At 38.1% G+C, this 20,689-nt stretch overlaps 1 protein-coding gene and 1 long non-coding RNA gene across 2 annotated transcripts; one reads left to right on the top strand and one right to left on the bottom strand.

Moving 5' to 3' along the window:
• Positions 1 to 542: 542 nt before the first annotated feature.
• LOC145330554 (beta-1,3-galactosyltransferase bre-2-like) lies at positions 543 to 14,242 on the top strand. Its single transcript, XM_080175174.1, has 13 exons — positions 543 to 647; positions 1,242 to 1,345; positions 1,712 to 1,784; positions 2,414 to 2,498; positions 2,796 to 2,850; positions 3,226 to 3,307; positions 3,885 to 4,033; positions 4,513 to 4,603; positions 5,142 to 5,222; positions 5,304 to 5,344; positions 12,494 to 12,588; positions 13,099 to 13,160; positions 14,070 to 14,242. Exons 1-13 carry the CDS (start codon positions 626 to 628, stop codon positions 14,216 to 14,218), a joined length of 1,089 nt encoding a protein of 362 aa, XP_080031300.1. The 5' UTR covers positions 543 to 625; the 3' UTR covers positions 14,219 to 14,242.
• An 873-nt stretch (positions 14,243 to 15,115) lies between these two features.
• LOC145330553 (uncharacterized) lies at positions 15,116 to 20,065 on the bottom strand. The gene is made up of 5 exons (XR_013883458.1): positions 19,995 to 20,065; positions 19,818 to 19,871; positions 16,196 to 16,265; positions 15,648 to 15,695; positions 15,116 to 15,250 (listed from the first exon to the last, which is right to left on the bottom strand). It is a non-coding gene; the product is annotated as an uncharacterized LOC145330553 (long non-coding RNA).
• Positions 20,066 to 20,689: the final 624 nt, after the last annotated feature.

The raw sequence follows: 20,689 nt of genomic DNA, 5'->3' as shown, positions 1-20,689 counted from the left end.
TTTTAAAATCTAAGATAAAGATTGGTTTATTGAATTCAACTCCACCATCCTCAAGTGCCCATAGATGCCTCTAAGGGCGTAGTATCTCATACGAGATGTAGCTTTAAAATACTTATTTATCTAACTCTTGTATATTATATTGTTCGCTTATAAACGGATTCTTAAAATTAGAAGCACTAATTGTTTCAAATTAATTAACCTATGTAAGTAAATCTTTAAAAGTTTTCATTTAAGAATTATATTAACTTGTTATTGCTGCGCTGCTTATGGACACAAAGAAAGGACATTTTAGAAAATGAAGACGAAATCTCATAATTAAGAAATAGTTAGTCTTTGGTGAGAATTTTTTATAGGGCTAAATATTAACATGTAAGAAAACGTATAAATTCAACATGTTTTGAGTAAATAAAAAGATTTTTTCGTTGATTATGATAATAATGATATATTATCATGAAAATTTAGACAAGAAATTTGACCAATAGCCATATGGTATTAATAATATTTCAAGTAAAGTTCCAAAACAATTATTTGTTAGTTGTTGTGAGGAAGTTAACATTTAGTTATCATCATTGTATTTTCTAGATAATTGTTTCTTTCATTGTCAAATTACAAAGTGAAAAATAAAATGAAGTTTAGTTATAAGAAAGGTGTGTTTTAATAATCTCATTATAATATTCGTAGAAAACTGGATGTAATAGGATGATATACATGATTTTTTAGTATGGCTGAGAACCGGTTCTAATCCACCGGAGATTAATCGGTTTTGAAGCGATACTGAAAAAAATATTCGGATATGACCTAAAAAAACTAATGTGAAAATACGACGAAACGCCCCTTAATAGGCATTACCACGAAAGGAACTTTACCCAATTATTTATATGATTAGGAATCTTTTGGGCTATTTTGCTAATTGTATTGATTATTTAAAAAGAAAATCATTTATCCTATTATATAAAGTAGTAAGGTTTTTTTTGTCTGTAGCTTAAGATTTCGATAACTACTGAGCCGAACTTCATATAGGCCTCTAGATGGTTTTAGGCTATTTTCCTACTTTCTTTACTCCTTCGAATAAATAGCTCCTAGATGCTGGGAGCGCATCCGCTAGTTTTCAATAAAATGCTACTTTTAAAATTATTGATTTATCAAATTACCCAATTAAGTTTAAAAAAAAAAAATGTTGAACGTTCTATGTACTGAAACTTCCATTTTATAGAAAATTTTATCTACTTCTATTTTTAAAGGTTTTAGTGCAGCTTTACTATTGATATTGATATACAATTCAACTGTTTTGGTACTTTATGGAAAACCCTATGATCCTGGAGGCTTAGGACAAAGTAAAATGGAGGTATGATTTAAGATTAGTTTATGTAAGTGTAACTTTCTTCTAGATACATATTCTATTTTGTTGTCATACATAATTTGATTTTGTTTGTCGTTCGATTCTGTTTGTTGAACATCAGGAAGGGAGAAGATATCATAATTAAGATTGTACCCAAAGTTTTATCCTATTCGCTGACTTAAAAACTATGGGTACTTTTTCTGAATCTTCATTATTTGGTCCCAAAAAATGGTCAAAAATTTTCTACCAAGAATCCAAATCTACATAAGGGGCAATTTTGTTTATCATTATTGGGGATGTATATTGTATATCGATTTATTATTAGTTGACTTATCCCCTAAAGATACCTTATTAACATAAATTTTTTTTTAGATATCTTCAATGGAGTACAGAGAATTAATTTTGATGGAGCCTAATATTTGTTCTAGTCAAGGAATAATAATAGGTAATATATTTTCTTATTAGTTATTTCGCCCCTTGCTAATAGGGTAGGGCAAAGAAGGTAAAAAATAGCCCAACGTAATCCTAAGACATTTATCAAGCTTCCCTGTAAAACATAATCTATTCGAACTAGTAGTTTCCAAAATCTTTAGCTTCAGACAGAAAAAACCTTGCTACTTTATATTATAGGATTTTTGGAATCGTGCCTTTTCTATGCTTTAAAAAGTTATATCATACGTTTGATTTCTGAAATTTCAAGTGAAGATTATTTACTTACTCTTGTAATGAAAGGTGATTTTCTAAACAGTGTTAAATATAGATTGCTGAATTTTCCTTTAAAATAATTACATAAACAAAAAATATCTGCTTTTAAATTTACCATTGTCTATTACTCTGTAAATGGTGTAGATTTGGGTTTTAAAAATAAAATAACAGTCTCTTCATAACTAAGCTAGAAATATGAAATTGATTCTATTGATTATAATTAAGTTATGAGTTTTCTTCATTAAAACTCATGTTAAACGTCTGTTTTCCATTAAACATAATCAGACATACACCAATCATAGAGTGGATGCGCGATAAACAACTCTTCTACACGCCTCTGTTTTTAATCATTATCTATTTAATCGTTAGTACATTCTCACTGTTGTAATAGAGAACTAAGAAATGGACAACGAAAAGCTTGGACACAATCAAAATTAAATGAATCAAATTACAAGTAAGTTCTTACAATATTCCTTCAAAAACCAAGTAAGGCACAGCTGCGCGTCAACTGCGTGTAAGCCTCAGTGAAATTGTTATATAATAACTTTAAATTCAGCTTGATATCTAAACAAATTCCTATTTTTATACTTTTCTTCGGTTTTCTATCAAAATAAATCATGAAGTTTATGTACTAAAATGTTCAAAAACAAAAAGCAAGTATTGAATTATTATGTAGTCGTTGCTTTCATTGTCCTTTTATAAAACTGGTGTACTGTACATTAAACATGACTTCATTTTTTTTATTTTTCAGGAGAATTTTTATTCTCTTTCTGGACAGCAGTTGTACAAATTTGAATCTATTACAGGTAAATTAGAAAAGTTGGTGAATGTGTCTTAATGTTATCTAATACTTCTAACACGACCCCCCCCCCCCGCTCATCTTTATAATTTTCCAAATAATTTTCAAAGCCTTTAGATTTTCAGGCACAAATGTTCGAAGAGAGATTCTTTTCCCTTAGTGCAGCACTTTTGTTACCTCCCTCTGAATTAAATTTTTTACAACACCCCCCCCCCTCCCCTCCCAACCCCTCTCACAAAGATAAGAATTAAAAGCTTTTGCAAGAATAGTTATGTATCTCATCGTATTATAGAAAGCTTTTCGCGGATATTAAAATTTGCAGATTATACCCGTCTAGAAGCAAAACTAAAAAGATAATTTATCTCACTAATATTTTTTTCAGGATGAATTTGAAAAACACAATGATATTGTAGTCGTAAATTTAGAAGAAAATTATAGGAATCTATCTTATAAACATGTTATAGGTAACATTTATAATTACAAGGCGAAAAATTTAGTATAATTGCAAGAAACATTTATTCTTAACATAAATGTAAACAAGGATGACAACATCCATGAAAGCAAAAGCTTTGAAACGGTAGGAAAAACGAACATTAACACTTGTAGAGTTTCAGAGCTTAATAATCAGAATGTAAATGTACAAAAGTCCAAACAAAAGTGTGAGTAAATTGTTGAAGTACTGCTTAAATATGTATAGGATAATGTTCAAGGACATACTTACATTTTTAGGGCTTGATTATAGAGATACTTCGCTTATAATATTGTACTTTGTTGCACTACCAATCACCACCATGCAAAGTTTGAAATCGATAGGACAATTTTACCATGCCTAAATCAATGAAAAAAACTATTCGTTTCGGACGGACATACGGACAGACAGACGGTCATAATTATAGAAAAGCTTCGCTTTTAAAATCAGGATTGTTGTTATATATATTTTCGGGTATTGTAATTACTCTACTATTATTATCCAAAAAAGGTATTGCCCTGGCTATTATGAATTTGCTCAAGTCTTCATATTTCTTTTCTTTTTCATTGTAGGATTAACTTGGGCTGTGAAAAACTGTGATAACATGACTGAGCTTATTAAAATGGACGACGACATATTTGTTCATCTTCCCTCATTTTTGGACAGGGCAAGAAGGAATAAACCAATAAATCAAAATCTTTGGATGTTGGGAAGGTTGCAGGTTGGTTTTATAGAAGAATACATTTACTGTATACATATCAACTGAGTTGTTACACCCTGTATGAAATGTATGGAATAATTGCACTTTTAAGTATGCAACAGTTTAATTGTAGAAAATTTTTATTAATTATGTTGATTTTCTTTCTTCATTTTAACATTAATTTTTCTTTAATATTTTTTTTTCTTTCTTATATTTGTTATTTTTTTCATCCTTTTCTGTTTTATCAACCTACTTCTCTAAAATTCCTTTTATTTGTAAAGAAGAAGAAATAGATATGATCAAACTCTATGTTTCTTTATAAAAATCCCTACAATTTGGTTCAAAACTAATAAAATTTTAAGATATTTTTGCCCTTGCACAAGCATAAGCTAGATGAAATGTTGTAAAGTTTGGACCATAACTGTAGGATTTATATTGAAAAAGTGAAGCAACTGGTTTCTTTAATAATTCATCTATTTGACTCATTATCAAATATGAAGGTCCAGCTGCCAGTAATAAGAGACTCTTCAAGTAAATGGTTTGTCACTAAACAAGAATTTAATCAACATTATTTCCCAGATTTTTTGTCAGGTAACACAATTTTGGTTTCTTAATTCTAGTTTTAATTTTAGTTATTAATATTGTATATTATGGCTTCGAAACCGATTAATATCCGCTAGATTAGAACTGGTTCTCAGATATATTGATAAATCATAGATAGAGGAAAGCTGTCTATAATACGATGTGATAAATAAAAACTCTTCTTAGAGTAATCACATTTAGCCGCGAATACGAAATTAAGCAATTATTCAGGGCTTTCCTACGAAATGCCTAGCAAGCACAAATGCACCTCCTTTTTAAAAAAATAAGTTAAAATCAAGGGACGGAGAGGTAATTATTTTCCCTTTGCCTAATCCCTGTAGTGATCCTTATCCTGGGGATTTGCCTGAGGTGACCTAACCCTGCTAGCTAATCAGTACCTACATACCCTCTAACTTGAACTAAAGTAAAAACACACGAAAAACTACCTCCTCTCCCATTCAAAATAGGGGGGGGGGGGAGGGGAAGTGAGTTGGTGCTCGACTGAGCAGTTTAAGGGAAACCGCCAATTATTTACTTCATTATTTAGGTTGGTTATATCTAACAAACAAGAAAACTGTTATAAACATTCTACAAAATGTATTGAGTTGTTATACATGTCAAATTGAAGGTAAAATGAAAATTTTTACTAAATCAGTGTATAAATATAATTTTTGAGAGAAAAAATTACTAATAACATATCTTTTTTCAGCCTTGGTAAATTCAGTGTTGGAACCATATTGGATGCAGAAGGTATATATTGATTTATTAAAAGCTAAGGTTATCAATGGTTAGGTTTTGTATGCTACTAAGTTAGTACAAAAGGGAAGGTGAGCAAATCATAAATGATTTTTTTTAATACTTACAAACTTAATTGAGATGTTACTGTGGTATCCGCCTAGGATAAATGGCAGACACCAGAGTTCGAAAAGACTACGGCAGTGCGACAGACGTGGACACCTTACTATAGAGAAGCTACGCTTCTCTAACAATCACTAAATAACAAACAGCATCTATTCAGTTGTTCCTTTATTGAAGGTCTAAGGATTACTAAAGTTATATACAACAAACAATAGTTACACAGATAGGAATAAATAATCATAACATAAAAGCATTATAATACATATACAATAGTCAGTTTGGGCAATAATGATCCCCCATCCCTGGGAAGGGTGGGGGGAATTAACAATGCAGCTTAACCATAATAAAGCTTGTCAGATTCAATCATTAATCTTAGGCATAGGGAGGGGGTCGGCAGACCCCTTCCCCAGGACTCGGGGGAGGGCCTTTGGCCCTCTCCCAAACCCCGGTCAGGGGTGCCATAGGCATGGCTCACGGTTGCCGAATACCACAACTCTCCCCTCGGAAGGCTGGGAGGGGGTCTCCCTGCCAGACTTCCGACAGTGGTTGAGGCCTTCGGCCCGCTCCTTAGGGCTAAGATATTTACAAATGATAATGATTCAATGGAATCCTAGTGGTGAATTGTTTCAGGGCTGATGGGCTCCCAACGTGGGATAGAAGGTAGAGGCTGGCTTTGGTTGGACACGTAGCTCGGCGCCGGCAGGTGTCAGGTTGGCGTGGGGCACAGCCGCTGCGGGGCCGGTCAGCAGCGGGGCATTCTGGTTGTTGTTGGCAGCGGCTGGGGCACTGGCTGCCAAGTTGACCGTCTGAGCGGCAGCCTGGCCTCCCGAGGGGCCGCGGGGTCGTCCAGAGGGCGGTCCAGGTCTGCCTGGGCGGTCATGCCCGCTCTCGGTTGATTGCATGGACACCATTTCCTCGGCGGCTTCCCGGCCAATGGGAATGGCATCCCAGTCTACTGAAAAGTCCCGAGACTTGGCATGGGTGAGCCGGGCTCTGGCCAAGGCCTTCCTGTACAAGGTTGGATGGTACAGGAACACTTGTGACATCGCGTTCATGGCGGCCCGTACACCTCCTTGTGCGGCTGCCAGGGAAATGATGGTCAGATCCCCCAGCAGTTTGAGGATCAACAACAGTAAGCACAGTATGGCTGCGCCATCTCCCCACTCGTGAATAGCTTGTCTGAACCCAGCCCAGACATCCAGGGCGGCCTCTCCTTCCTCCGCCAGTCGGTCGATATTGTAGGACACGATCCCATGGTCTCCAGTGGCCGAACAGCTACCTTGCTGAACGCACGAGCCATAGGACAGGCCAGTCAGCATGGCGCTTTTATACGCTGGGAATGCTAGCAGCTGCTGCCAGTCGTTCAACTCAGCCTGCGAATACAAGCCTCCTGAACTAAAGTCATCCAAGGGTTCTGTCAGCAGCTGCTTGGGCGTATCCAGCGGGGGTGGCCTTTTCTTAGGTGCGGGAGTTAGTTCTATCCAGCCTTCCTCCGCATGCACAGTCAGGGGGTAGGTGGAGGAGCAGGGAATCTTGGTGGCGTGGCCGCTATACACCCGTGTCACGGCATCTACAAATCCTGTGGGTTCCACTGGTACTTTGTCCCAACATTCCTTGCTTTCACGGACAACGTATTTGTTGCGTTGGCAGGTAAGCTGGAGCAGGACATCTCCCCTCAGTACAGAGAACGTGCTCCCCTGGACACGCACCGGGTGGGCCGGGTCTAGTTGCTGGAGCTTCCAGCAGTTGGCCGCTACTTCTTCTGCCGCTGTGCTTTTCATGCGTGTCTCCAGGGTGAATCCAATGTAACCTGCATGTATCTGGGCCTGCAGGGGGACATCCACATCCCTGGCCGATACTCTGGGCAGCGCTGCCGCGGCCGGGTCAGCTGCCACGAACAATGCTGGGTGGTTGGTGGCATGGGCCTCAAAGTTGCATTTCACTATTGAGGTGGGGTTGGTCATGTTGATGAAAAACTGGGCTTGATGGTCAACCAGGAACGCATCCATCACTAGGCTAGGCTGGAGGCTGCGGATCAGCCTCAAGGGGCAATCCCTCCCCAGGTGGTCCCACACGTAGGTTGCTTCCCCAGTGATGCAAGACAGCTCAGAATGGGGACATTCTAAGGCCAGGTGGTCAGATTGGGACTCCACCCGTCCATCCTGTACTACGTAGGTCTCTTCCTTGACCAGCAGCCGTCGTTCCTGGAGCACTAATTCATTGCGGTACAGCTGGCCCTCGAAGTGGACGTCCTCCCCTTCACAACCCACCCCCTCGGGGCTGTTGACCAGGGCGCCCACCATATCGAGGGTGAAGAACAGGGGATGGTTCAGCTGGAACGTCAGTGGCTGGGTCTTGCCTGGCAGCGTGTAGACTCGGTTCCTGGCCAGGTCTCGGCACGTTTCTGGATCGATCTTGGTTGGCCTCATGAGGGTGGGGACCGAGGTCACCTTGAGGTGACCCCATACCCCACACCTGAATGTCCACTGGGACACAGTGAGCTGACAACTGTATCCTGTTGTTTCCCTAATCTTGACTTGCTGCAGGACATGTACTTCATGGCCCAGGGGCACCTCCTGGTGTAGCGGTTCCGTGCTACACATCTTTTCCTTATTGTAGGCTGTGACGTGGGTGGGGTTGGCGCAGTCCCACCCTACCAGGACGTAGCTAGTTGTAGGCCACATGGCTGCCAGCAGTAGTCCCCACAGGACCATCCACCAGTGTGAGAAGCTACCAGACAGCCATCTACCTCGCGCACGCGGCTGGGGATCTTCGGCTCGGGTCACGGCTGCTTCTTGGGGCTGGACACGGCTGGGCTGCTCCTGGCTAGATACAAATTTCCATTGAGCGTTATCTTTGTGTGTTCGGGGCACCCCGATACCCTCCCCAATGACAGACTGGCAGGCGACTGGCGCTTGCCTGGGTGTCGGCTCCCCTAGCCCCAAGGGGTCCCTTCCCTTGTCCATGGCATGCCCAGTGTCATGGGGCTGAAGTGCGTGTGGCACAGGCTCGCCCTGACTCACGTCCCTCCCCTGCCCTAGGAACTCAGGTGCATGTGGCACAGGCAAGTCCTTATATCCCCAAATTTCAATCTCCCCAGCCTCTGGTGCAGGGGGCACAGGCAAGGTTGGGGTTTTACAATAGTTTGGGTACAACACATTTGTTAAATTTAACTTATCCTGGTTCGACTGGAAGTGCTGGGCAGCTGGGTTCCTTCGGCTGGCAGGGGGCGCTGGATGGTGTATAGCTGGGCTCTCCCTACAGGCTGGTGGCGCTGGCTGGCTGGGGGTGACGGGTGTCACCCCTTCCTCTGGGACTGCTGGCTCGTTCCAGGATCCAGGTATCTCGGTGGCGGCGACGGTTGTCGCCCCAGGCACCAGGTTGGAGGCGCTGGATAGCACCGCTGGCTCGTTCCAGGATCCAGGTATCTTGGTGGCGGCGACGGTTGTTGCCCCAGGCACCAGGTGGGAGGCGCTGGATAGCACCCCCCAGTCATCGCAGGTGGCGGCGCCGGGTGGCGCCCCATACATCAACTCTGATGCCCTGGCTAGCGCCTCCTGCCTCTCTCGTTCAACGGCCGCCAGGGCCTCCCCGTACACCGTCTCAGTGACGCTGGGTAGCGCCCCTCCACTCTTGCTGGGTAGGCTCGGTCAGGCAGGCCCCATCATGTTTAGGCTAAAAGGCTGGGGCCTCAGAACTTCTGGCTCGGCAATGTTGTTGGGCTGCACAAACTCCAGCCCCAGGTGGTTGAGACTGAAGCCCAGGCCAACCCGGTTGGGTTCAGCCGCGCCTCCCAGGACGTTGATTCTAGCTGGAACGGTCCCAAACTGCGGCATTCCGTCGGCTCGGCCCGCTGCGTTGGGGGCGGCTGCTTGCTGCGGTGGTGCTGGGGGCGCGCTCCCTTCCATGTGGGCTACTCTGCTGGGCTTTCCTGGGGGAGCACCCTTGTCTGCGGTGCGCCTACGGCCGGCTACCTGGTCCCAGTCAGCTCTGCACTCGGCCGCCGTATGGCCAGCATAGTGGCAACGCTCGCACTTGGCAGGACGGTCACGGCGTGGCTGGGTGCGTCTCTCCTCTAGGCTGACTTCCATAGGCGTCGGGCAGTCTCGAGCTCGGTGGCCTTTCCCTTGGCAGCGGAAACAGCGGCCTGGAATCTTGTCATCTGGAGCGACCTTCCCCATCTGGTGGAGACCCGGAGCCAAGGCGCCAATCTCCATTGGCTCCGACTCGTCGTAATTGGGCAACTGGACGCTGGCTGATCCCGTGAGCCCGTCGGTGGCGTCCACTAGGCACACACCCTCCTTCAGCTGCTTGGTAATCATTGTGACGGTGAACATGGCTCGCCTCGTGTACTCAGGTACAGAGGCGATCTCATGACTCATCATTTCACGTTTCACATTAGTGTTACGAATGCCACGATTTAATTCATCGATTAATAATTCGAGATCCTCATGGCTGTAGGCCTCCCTATACAAGGCACACTTTGTGGATATGTATGCTTGTATAGGTTCTGTCGAGTGTTGCCTGTAATCCCTGAAGGCTTGCTTCAAAGTCTGGGATTCAAAGGCGGGACGAAATAACATTTCACACTCGGCCTTGACTTGTTCGTATGTCAAGGCTTGGCCTGCCTCGCCAAACAGATGAGAAGCCATTTCCGCCGCTTGCCCTACCAGTGACAGTAAAAGGGCGTTGCGGCGGTTGAGGGTGTCATGGGGCGGCACGCGGTAAGCCGCCCATGACATCTCGAGTCTGCGGATGTGGGAACTCCAGGATTGCTTGGGCGGTCCTCTGTACTCTGGCAGGTTACTCAGCATCAGCTTGCGGTACTCGGCTGGAGCCGGCTGGGGGTCATCCTGGAGCCATCCTTGGGCTTGGTCGCCTCCTGGTGCTTGCGGCTGTTCCATCGGGTCAACGGTTCAACGGCGGGACACAAAGTTATAAGGCAATATTATAAATGGTTTATCACTTGAGGCTTTCTAGCCTAGCAGCCAACACTGTTTTATCAGGTTGGTAGTTTAGTTACAAAGATATAACTTAGCTGTACTTATCACTAGTTTTATTCTGAGGTTGTAGAGTAGGCTGGTAGGGGTAGATAGCTGTTGAGGGTCTGAACTGCTGTCAGGAACTGATTGGGTTTTCCTTTATCACACTATAGATAGGAGGGAGAAGCTTGTAATTCTTTATTTTCTAAAAATATCTCTGTTAGATGCTATTGAGTAGCTCCGCTCCTGTGTGTGTGTGTGTGCGTGAAATCTCCTCTCCTTGTAGCGCGCTTACGCACCGTCAAATCCGCGCACACAGGTAAAACGCGCACTTATCCCTCAACTCGCTCTCTCATTGGTCCGCTTTGTCCGTTGAATTTTATGATATTTCCCGAACTCCGTTGCGCGACCCGTAAATGGCGCTCTGTTTTCCCGGTCGCTAGCTCCACACCGTGGGCGGACTTAGTCAAGTGTGGGTAGGAGGGGGGAAGCGCGTGAGGGGACGGGGTAAATCCGTCCGTTCCCCCGGTGAGGAAGGGGGGAGTGCTGTGGGTTTGAGGTAACTGTGTGATGAGGTAATGGTGCCCTTTCTCCTTAATCCTAGGCTTATTGTTATGTCACCTTGATTGTATTTTCTTCAATGGAGAGTGGGCCCCTCCCTTTCCTCTGGAATAAGGGGTGTATTTTGTTGTGCTGGAGGCTTGGGTGGTTAGATTGTTTATCAAGGCATTGTTATATTACATCTAGATTCTATTTTTGGCCTTATCACAATACATAACAGATTTGCTTACCAAGCCTGTTCTATTTTTAGTTGTTATCACAATACACAACAAATCCAAGCCTGTTCTATTTTTAGTTTTATCACAATACACAACAAATTGTTTGCCAATCCTTGCTCATAAATCTATTGTTTAACCATCACACTAGGGTGGTAATCCCTACAATGTGATATAATATCTGCTTTTCTAGATGGGTGGCTGCGCTGTAGCCTCTCAGGATACTTGGAGTTGACGTAGTTTTCTCTGCTTTGGTACACTACACTCGTATGTTGGCTCGCAGCTCGCAGCTATGTGGTGTGTTTCAGCCTATCGGCGGCAGGGAATGTCCCGTCCTGCAGCGCCGTGTATCCGAATCCGGCTGATGGCGGCAGGGAATTTCCCGTCCTGCTAGCGCCGCTGGTTCGGATCCTGCTATCTCTTGCAGTAAATGTTGGCCTATTTTCAGCCGTTTGCACTTATTTGGCCTGTTTCAGCCAGTCCGCAGGCCTGTTTCAGCCCTTTGAGCGCTCAATTCTCCGTTAGATGTCGGCGCTTCTCGCGGTTCTCCGTCAAGTTTCGCTGTTTCACTTCCACAACTGCCGGATGCAGAGTTAGACCTTGCTATCCAGGGTGGGTAATTCAGGTTGCTTGTGTCAGTTTTGCCAGTTTCACTGCTGGGAGTACCTTAGCCTCAGCTGCGCGTCTGCTCTACACTTGTGGTTTGCCGTAATCTCACACAGCTGTCACCAAAAGTTGTGGTATCCGCCTAGGATAAATGGCAGACACCAGAGTTCGAAAAGACTACGGCAGTGCGACAGACGTGGACACCTTACTATAGAGAAGCTACGCTTCTCTAACAATCACTAAATAACAAACAGCATCTATTCAGTTGTTCCTTTATTGAAGGTCTAAGGATTACTAAAGTTATATACAACAAACAATAGTTACACAGATAGGAATAAATAATCATAACATAAAAGCATTATAATACATATACAATAGTCAGTTTGGGCAATAATGATCCCCCATCCCTGGGAAGGGTGGGGGGAATTAACAATGCAGCTTAACCATAATAAAGCTTGTCAGATTCAATCATTAATTTTAGGCATAGGGAGGGGGTCGGCAGACCCCTTCCCCAGGACTCGGGGGAGGGCCTTTGGCCCTCTCCCGAACCCCGGTCAGGGGTGCCATAGGCATGGCTCACGGTTGCCGAATACCACATTACTATAGTACTTATAGTAAAACCAAAAGTATGTACGTCCAATGTAAATAAATATTTTTTAAAAATTTTTATTTTGAAGGTGTTTTGGATAGACGATGTATGGTTGACTGGGATAATAGCTGAAAAGACAAATATTCAAAGATTAAGCTTAAATTCATATTATTCTATGTTTAGGTATTATTTTCTTCATTTTTTATATGTTGGTCTTTGACCCTCATTACTGCCAGTACTAGAAGCTCTAGAATTTTTTAATTATTATCAACAATTGCTTCTTCTACCTATCATTTAAAAAATCTCATATCGAATAAAGCTTCTCAGTATCTATCAGGCTTTCATGAAGGGAGAGGAAATGGGCTCTAAAAAAACACTAGTCCCCAAAGTCAATAGTTTGTTCAATAAGTTGGATATCCAAACGTTACAACCACTAATTGTTATACACAAGGGGTAGTTTTGCGTATCATTAATGGGGATGTACATTAATTTTTTTGGCCATTGTCTTATCCCTTTATATCCGTGCTTCCTGTTCATTTGTATCTATTGGAAAATTAAAATATTAGCTTTGTCTCCTTATATTTGCTAGGCTATTTTCTCGATTCTCCTTGCATGAATCCAGTCCTCCTTGTTTGATAAATAAGTAATCTTTCTTCTTTTATTTTTATGTAATTTAAAGAAAAAATATTTTAGTGAACCATTGGAATGCTGTGTCAAAGCTAAAATTGCCTGCCCTTACTTAGTTGCTCCAGTAGGTAAGAGATTCTATACACGCAGAACGTGTTTGTTCTTATAAAGCTTAGGTTCCTACACTTTCAATAAGTATGCCTCTTACCATGTTTTAGTTTTAATGAACATCCAACAAAGAGTATTTTTCTTTTTAAAAACTCTCTACAAGGCCACATAATTGTAATGTGGTATTCGCCACCCAGCAGCCCCTAATTGTATAGTAACTTCGCTTCCAACTTGCGGGCGGTCCGAGTGATCTCCCCTAAGAAGGAGGTGGGGCCATTAAACCCCCCCATGTATTAAAGTATTTATAGTTTGACAACCTTATTGTATTTAATCTGATTTATCTTGCCATTCCCCACCCCTTTCAGGGATGGGGGATAACTATTGCCAATTATTGTTGTTGTACAGATATATTTAACCTCTGATTTTGAGAATTAATTATTCTAATCCATGTATTTAGCATTCTGTTGTATCATAGTTAGTACTTTGTGAACCTTGAATAAATCAACACCTTAATTTATATTCTAGCTGTTATTGGTGATATATAGAGAAGCACAGCTTCTCTATAACTACACTTGTCCACGTCTGTTCACACCGCCGTAATACCCGAACTCGGGCAGCGGCTGATAAACTGCGGCCGCTACCACAGTAATACCAGATATTAAAGTGGCAAGTTGCTTGTATGTCTCCTATAATATCTCCTCAACAGCTGTATTATCTTTCAACCAATTTCGTTGTAGTGAGAATTAAATAAGAACAGGTTTAGGTGAGATTGGGGGTTGAGGGTCCGCTTTTTATTTTATTTCTAAGCAAATATTAATGTGCAGAGGAGAATCCCCCATCAATCAGCTCATGGTGCAAAGTCTACCGCGCCTATAATAACAACTCTTTCTTTTTAATAAACTTCAAACTAATTTTACAATATTTTTTAGGAGACAATGTTACTCTGTTAGAAAAGGCTACTTTGCACTATGAAAGATGTTCAACATTAATGTGTCCAAAATACAAAAATTATGAAGAGAAATGTTTAGAAAAGAGTAATAATAATTTGAGCTATTCTGTATCAATTGAAGCTGTGTGAAAGATTTTTTTAATTATCAAAAATGAATTAAAATAATATATGATAGTTTTTTATTCTCAAAAATTAAGTAACAGGATTTGTATGTGTGTATGTCTGTACCGCAGGATCTCAGTAACCACTGAACCAATATGGTTCACATGGTATCGCTCATTGTTTTTACCCTTTAGGTCCTTTTCTTTATTATCATGTCAATAATTTGAATAAAATTTTGTGAAACTAAATATCGTCTTGCTGAGCTTTCATGTGAAAGATATTACAAATTTACTCAGGAATTTCTGTTACTCAACATTTGATTATCAACGTCATAGAATTGCTGAATTGAGTTAAGCTACTCTACATACATATGTACTACTATGACTATACAAAAAATTGTTTCTCTTGCTCACTAAATTATAACTATTTACTAAAGATATGAACATTATATACATGCAATAAAACATCCATCAAAGTTTAAATGAATTATTATCAATAATTTTTATAATCTTTTCCATCAAATATTTTTTTTTATTTTACATTTGAATACAGAACAATTAGCGTTTTGTTCTCAAAGTGCCTTTTTGATCAATGAAACATCTCTATACTTTTTTTAATTTGATATTAATGGTGGGGTGGTTTTTAGTTTTTTGTTCATATTTATCAATTTAAGTTCAGGCTAGGTTTGATTGTACTGGGTACTTCATAGCTCCTCGGGGTTAGGTCTTCTTACTGGGGTTAGGCATATGAAAAAAGGGGGGAAGGGATATCCGTGCTCAGTAGGTAGTTGTGGGAAAGAATCCAACAATCTTTTTAATCTACCTTCTAATAGCATAGTATTCTTTTTTTTAAATATTGCGCAATTCCTGGACATAAAATATCCTTGTTATTACATAATTTTATTGTTTACCAAAAATACAACAGTTTTCATAATTTTAATTTATTTGATTGGTTTCAACATAACATGACTTTTATTTTAATTATGAAATTAAAATGATAGAATTTGAGAGAAGATTCCATCATTGATGATATGATTTCATACACAGACCTCGTCGCCATCTAAAATATTAAAACTGATTATTATGCTCTAACAAACTTCTGAGGCTAACCTGGAAGTAAGGGCTTCTTATAAAATTCAAATATTTTTTTTCTATGTGAGAAGGGTTAGGGAAACCGCGCGTAAGCCTAAAAGTTAAACCAGCTTGTGGGCAATTTTTTTTTCTTGAAAATATGGATTGTATATTAAGGAACATGCTCAGCTGAATTAACTCCCCAAGAATTGTATAGTGGAAATTATCGTATTAATTATTGTTTGTTTAATTCTCATGTAAAGCTTCACTTTAATGGATGTTATCATTCTTTTATGTTGTAGGTCTGGATAAGTGTAAAAAGTTTTAAGGTCAAAACCTACAAACATAAAATAATTGTAGAGTAGTTGTGTTTATGTAAATATTACCTAGAAAATGATATGAAACAGGTTGAATTATTTCTCTTTTGTCAGCATCTAAAAATTTCATTATATTACAAAGATATGTAGGTATGTATACTTATCACATTAAATAAATATAAAACCACATAGAAATTTCATAGAAATTAGATATTTGTTTGTTATCATTAGTTTGTAGACAATATTAACTTGAAAATTAACCAGTCGGTAAAAGGGGGGGGGGGCAGCTTTTTAATATCATTTACTTTAAGGTTATATAGAAGATAGAAGGCTTCAACCAACTGACTTTTCAAATACACATGTGGGAATTGATTTTTTTTTAAAATGGCGGGCACAGGATCAAACAAACTTAGCAGGGTCATCCAGGTAAAGAACAATAAAGAGGTGTATATGGTATATGATGCAGGTTTTTCATACTGTGGACATCACCTTTACAAGTGGATCTATTTCTAGCTCGGGTGTATTACTTAAAGCCGAATACACTTCCCCTTAAAGCTGTAATTCCATATTATATTTCTGTTATGTAGACGCATGGCATTAATATTTAAATAATGTACCTGAATTATTTACAGTGCTGCTTGTAACCACAGATATAATGCAGAAAAGGGCGACTATAAACAATATTCCCTGAAAAAAATGCACGTCAAACACTTTATTTATGTCTAAATGGTAAACGAAATATTTGTTACTAGTGAAAACGCCCCTAACGTTGTATTTAACCCTTACAGATCGGGGGGGGGGGGTCATATTGACCCCCCCCCTCTAGTATTTTAAATGTCATTTTTTTGTATGTAAGATAGAGAGTTGTGACTTCATGACTTTTTAAGTTTAGTAATGCTCTGGATATCTGGTCTGTGTCGGTCGTGGCGTCCGGTCAAAGTCGGTTAGGTGGCACCAAATTTAGAAAAAATTCTAAATAAATCTTAATTTCTACATTATGACTTTTGTGTATAAGGTAGAAACCTAATTTTTTTTGGTAAATCCTTGAGCAACAATAAACAGATAAAATATTATTTGGCGCCGCCAACCGCCGTTTTACCGCCATAACCACCGAAAATGGCGGTTTCCGTTATTTGCCGTTTTTCGGCGATGATGATAAAAAGTAATTTTCTCAAAAATATACATGAACCACCAGAAAATTTTTTTTATGTCTCTAACTGTAACAGGAGCCGAGATATATTAACCCCCCCCCCCCGATCTATTAAGGTGGGAATTGGGGCCCGATCTGTAAGGGTTAAAGAGGGGATGTAATTGTATACTGTATTTAGACTATACCCGTCTTAAGACTTAAATATAGAGAAATAATTATAGAAAAGCTTCGCTTTTAAAAATTTAAACCGATTTGAAGACCTGAGTTTAGCGTCACAAGAACCAAAGAGCTTTTACATTAAATTTAGGATCAAAAGATAAAACTATAAGGTATAAAAATTTTTTACAAAGCGCAATTTTTTAATAAAATGAAAAGTGCAGATTTTTTTCTTTATTAGGCCTATCTGTTTCGCTTTAGTAGAACAATATTCAAGGTAAAAATAATAATGTTTTCGTCCATTCCCTAACTAAAAGAAAAAAATCTATCTAAAAAATCATGTATGCGTAAATTTGTATATGCAAACTTTAATAAAAGTTCTATTGAAATTTATTTTTTAACTATATACATTTGAAAGTTTATATTTGAACAGTGATATAGACAAATAAATTACAAAACTAAATTTTCTGAGTAAGGTAGTTTTGCTAACTAATTGTAGGCTAGCAACTACAGTAGAAAATTCTATGGAAGAATCTATTTCCACACTTGATAAACTAGCATAATTGTAATAATTCTAAATTAGGCATTAACCGATGCTTTTTTAACCTAACCTAATTATTTATACAGCAAAAATTTAGGAAGTTTTACGTTTTAGAATTCCTTTTAGAGGTTAATTAATACAATGATTTTAGTTCCCTTTCCAGAAATAAGATGACAAACTAAATCATATTTTCCTCTCTATCTCTTTCTCTTTTGCCTTTTTTCTTCCTCTATATCTCGCCCTCTCTCTATCTTTCTCTACCATTCTCAATCTCTTTATATCTCCCTTCCTCTTTCTCTCGGCAGAAGTTCTAAATAATGTGCAAAATTTAAAGTTTTAAAAGTTTGTTGATTGCATTTAGAATAGTTGAAATAAAGTTCAACTCTTTGGTGTCCACACCCTGTAGCTAATATGTAGAATAGTAGAAATAAAGATAAACACTTAGGTGTCAACACCCTGTAGCTAATTTTTAGAATAGTAGAAATAAAGTTCAACTCTTTGGTGTCCACACCCTGTAGCTAATTTTAGAACAGTAGAAATGAAGTTCAACTTTTTAGTGTCCACACCATGTAGCTAATTTTTAGAATAGTAGAAAAAAAGTTCAACTCTTTGGTGTCCATACCCTTTAGCTAATATGTAGAATAGTAGAAATAAAGTTCAACTCTTTGGTGTTCATACCCTGTAGCTAATATTTAGAATAGTAGAAATAAAGTTAAACTCTTTGGTGTCCACACCATGTATCTAATTTTAGAATAGTAGAAATAAAGTTCAGCTCTTTGGTGTCCACACCCTGTAGCTAATTTTATAACAGTAGAAATAAAGTTCAACTCTTTGGTGTCCACACCATGTAGTTAATAGTAGAATAGTAGAAATAAAGTTCAGCTCTTTGGTGTCCACACCCTGTAGCTAATTTTATAACAGTAGAAATAAAGTTTAACTCTTTGTTGTCTATACCCTGTAGCTAATAAGTAGAACTGTTGAAAATATAGACAACTCTTTGATTTAGTTAATATTAAGAACGCTAAATACGTTTTAACTAAAAATAACAAATTTAAAATTAGAGTAAATCATATTCTGAAACTTTTAGAAATATCAAATTTAAAATTATTATAATTATAATTAATCTTTTTAATTACGAAACCTATGCGTATTTTCAGCTGAGGTTGGGGTTATTACATAATGCAATTTAGGACCTTTATATCTCCCGCCCAAATATTATTTTAGATTTATTTCGCTTGTCGGTTATACCTTATTCCTGGATTTTTCTACATTTTATGAGAAAATCTAATTTTCTAAGAAATTAAAAAAAAAAATTCAATTATTTGTGTCAACTACTAGTAGTTTAAATAAAATAAAAAGAGCTTCAACCTTATGAAAAACTAAACTTTAGCTGAAATTGACAAACACCTAAACCTTTCCATGGCCATTTTATGTATATTTTACTCTTTATGTGAATATCAAATTTATTTTCTACCATTGAGAAAATCAGAAAAAGTTTGGTTTTCCTGTAAATTTTATACAATGTAAAAAGAAAAAACTAAACTTTTAAAGAAATAGAAGATATGATTTAAGATATGTTTCTACAGGGTCATTCAAGAGAAATGATTTTTTTTAAAACTTAATTATGCATAGAAAATAAAACAATTATGTAAAATCCTTTATATATTTGGAAAACCTATTATGAGACATTTATGATTATTTTAACAAATTATGTCCTAAAAACCGGTTTTTCCAAAGGCCTTTTTTTCGAAGATTTATTGATTTAAAGGTTGTAAAAAAATGTGCACCTTTTTTAAATTCAAATTGCGCGGCTTGTGTTAATAGTAGAAAAATGTTATGCATATCGTTAGAATCGTCATAAGCTCTATTTTTTTACTACATGAAAACCTTTCCAGTGCTACGCATGGTATAGGAGCTACGAGGTAAAATGTTCCAATTTCTTAAAACTTTTCAACCTTTTTCTCAATTTTTTCAACGTAGCTCCTAAACTATAAAAAGCACAAAAACGGTTCTTATATTTTCAAAAATTAGAGCTTATGACGATTCCAACGATATGCACAACATTTTTCTACTATTAACACAAGCCAAGCAATTTGAATTTCAAAAAGGTGCACATTTTTTTACACCCTTTAAATCAATAAATCTTCGAAAATATGGCCTTTGGAAAAACCGGTTTTTAGGACATAATTTGTTGAAATAATCATTTTCAAATATTTGAAACATAAATGTCTCATAATAGGTTTTCCAAATATATAAAGGATTTTACATAATTGTTTTATTTTCTATGCATAATTAAGTTTTAAAAAAAATCATTTCTCTTGAATGACCCTGTATTAAGTAAGCAACCAAACAAAGAAAAATTATAGAGTAGTTTTGTTACTAAAAATCTTACCAGAATGATATGATCTGTATACAGCAAAATCTTTGCTACTTCTGTATTAAACATCTAAATTAAAAATGAAAAATTTTAATAATTCTTTTCTAACGAGGTTTTATTTACTTATTATCTCATAAACGTCAAGTCTTATAAAAGCTTTATTTAGAAGAGAAATAATTTGTCTATTTTTACCTTGTTTTTGTAATTTACATTCTGTTTTTGTTTACATTATATAAATTCTATTTTCTGTCATTTTATATTCTGAAATTTAAATATTAACAACAATCACATAATTAACAGTTTAATTTGATGTCCTAGAAATCATAATATCAAATAAAGATGAATAGGATAATTTTTTCATACAAAACAGGGTTGTCAAGTTTCAAATGGACGTACATAGAGTTGCTTTGCATTATAATTTGTACCTGACTTACATGAATCATCATCAAAAGTTTGAAATCGACAGGACAATTGTGACATTCCTAAATTAACGAAAGATATATCCGTGACGTACGGACAATCCCTAATTATAGAAAAACTTCGCTTTTAATCATATAATTATTATTTTAATTGTCTGTGGGTAAATTCATTCAATTTTGCTTATCTCTTGAATAATTTGTTAAACTTGAAATATTTTTCTATTCTTTACAATTTAAGAGAAAAGATATTTTTTCAACTTTTAGAATTAAATTTTATATTATGAATTACAAATGAAATTATTCTAATTTAAAAAGTAAAAAAAAGTTATGACGTAACTCAAAGAGAAACCGCTAAGATTCATGGATGGGTGTTTTTTAACTTTGTAAATCCAGTGCATATCCCACTTTTTTTTGGCAACCCAGACGTCATTTGTAAATTTTTAGCTGCATTAAATTAACAATAAAAAA

The sequence above is a fragment of the Acartia tonsa genome, chromosome 10 (assembly GCF_053477335.1).
Source record: "Acartia tonsa isolate MP-2025a chromosome 10, ASM5347733v1, whole genome shotgun sequence".
In the NCBI taxonomy this organism is placed as follows: Eukaryota; Metazoa; Arthropoda; class Copepoda; order Calanoida; family Acartiidae; genus Acartia; species Acartia tonsa.
Note: the sequence above shows the minus strand (reverse complement) of the source record. Positions and strands in the feature narration are given on the sequence as shown.

What these genes read in the sequence shown, in the direction of transcription:
- LOC145330554 (XM_080175174.1), top strand. Translation starts at nt 626, where the DNA reads ATGAAGTTTAGTTATAAGAAAG. An exon ending in GGATGTTGGGAAGGTTGCAG is followed by an intron (nt 4,034 to 4,512) that starts GTTGGTTTTATA and finishes TCAAATATGAAG; the next exon opens with GTCCAGCTGCCAGTAATAAG. An exon ending in TTACTTAGTTGCTCCAGTAG is followed by an intron (nt 13,161 to 14,069) that starts GTAAGAGATTCT and finishes AATATTTTTTAG; the next exon opens with GAGACAATGTTACTCTGTTA.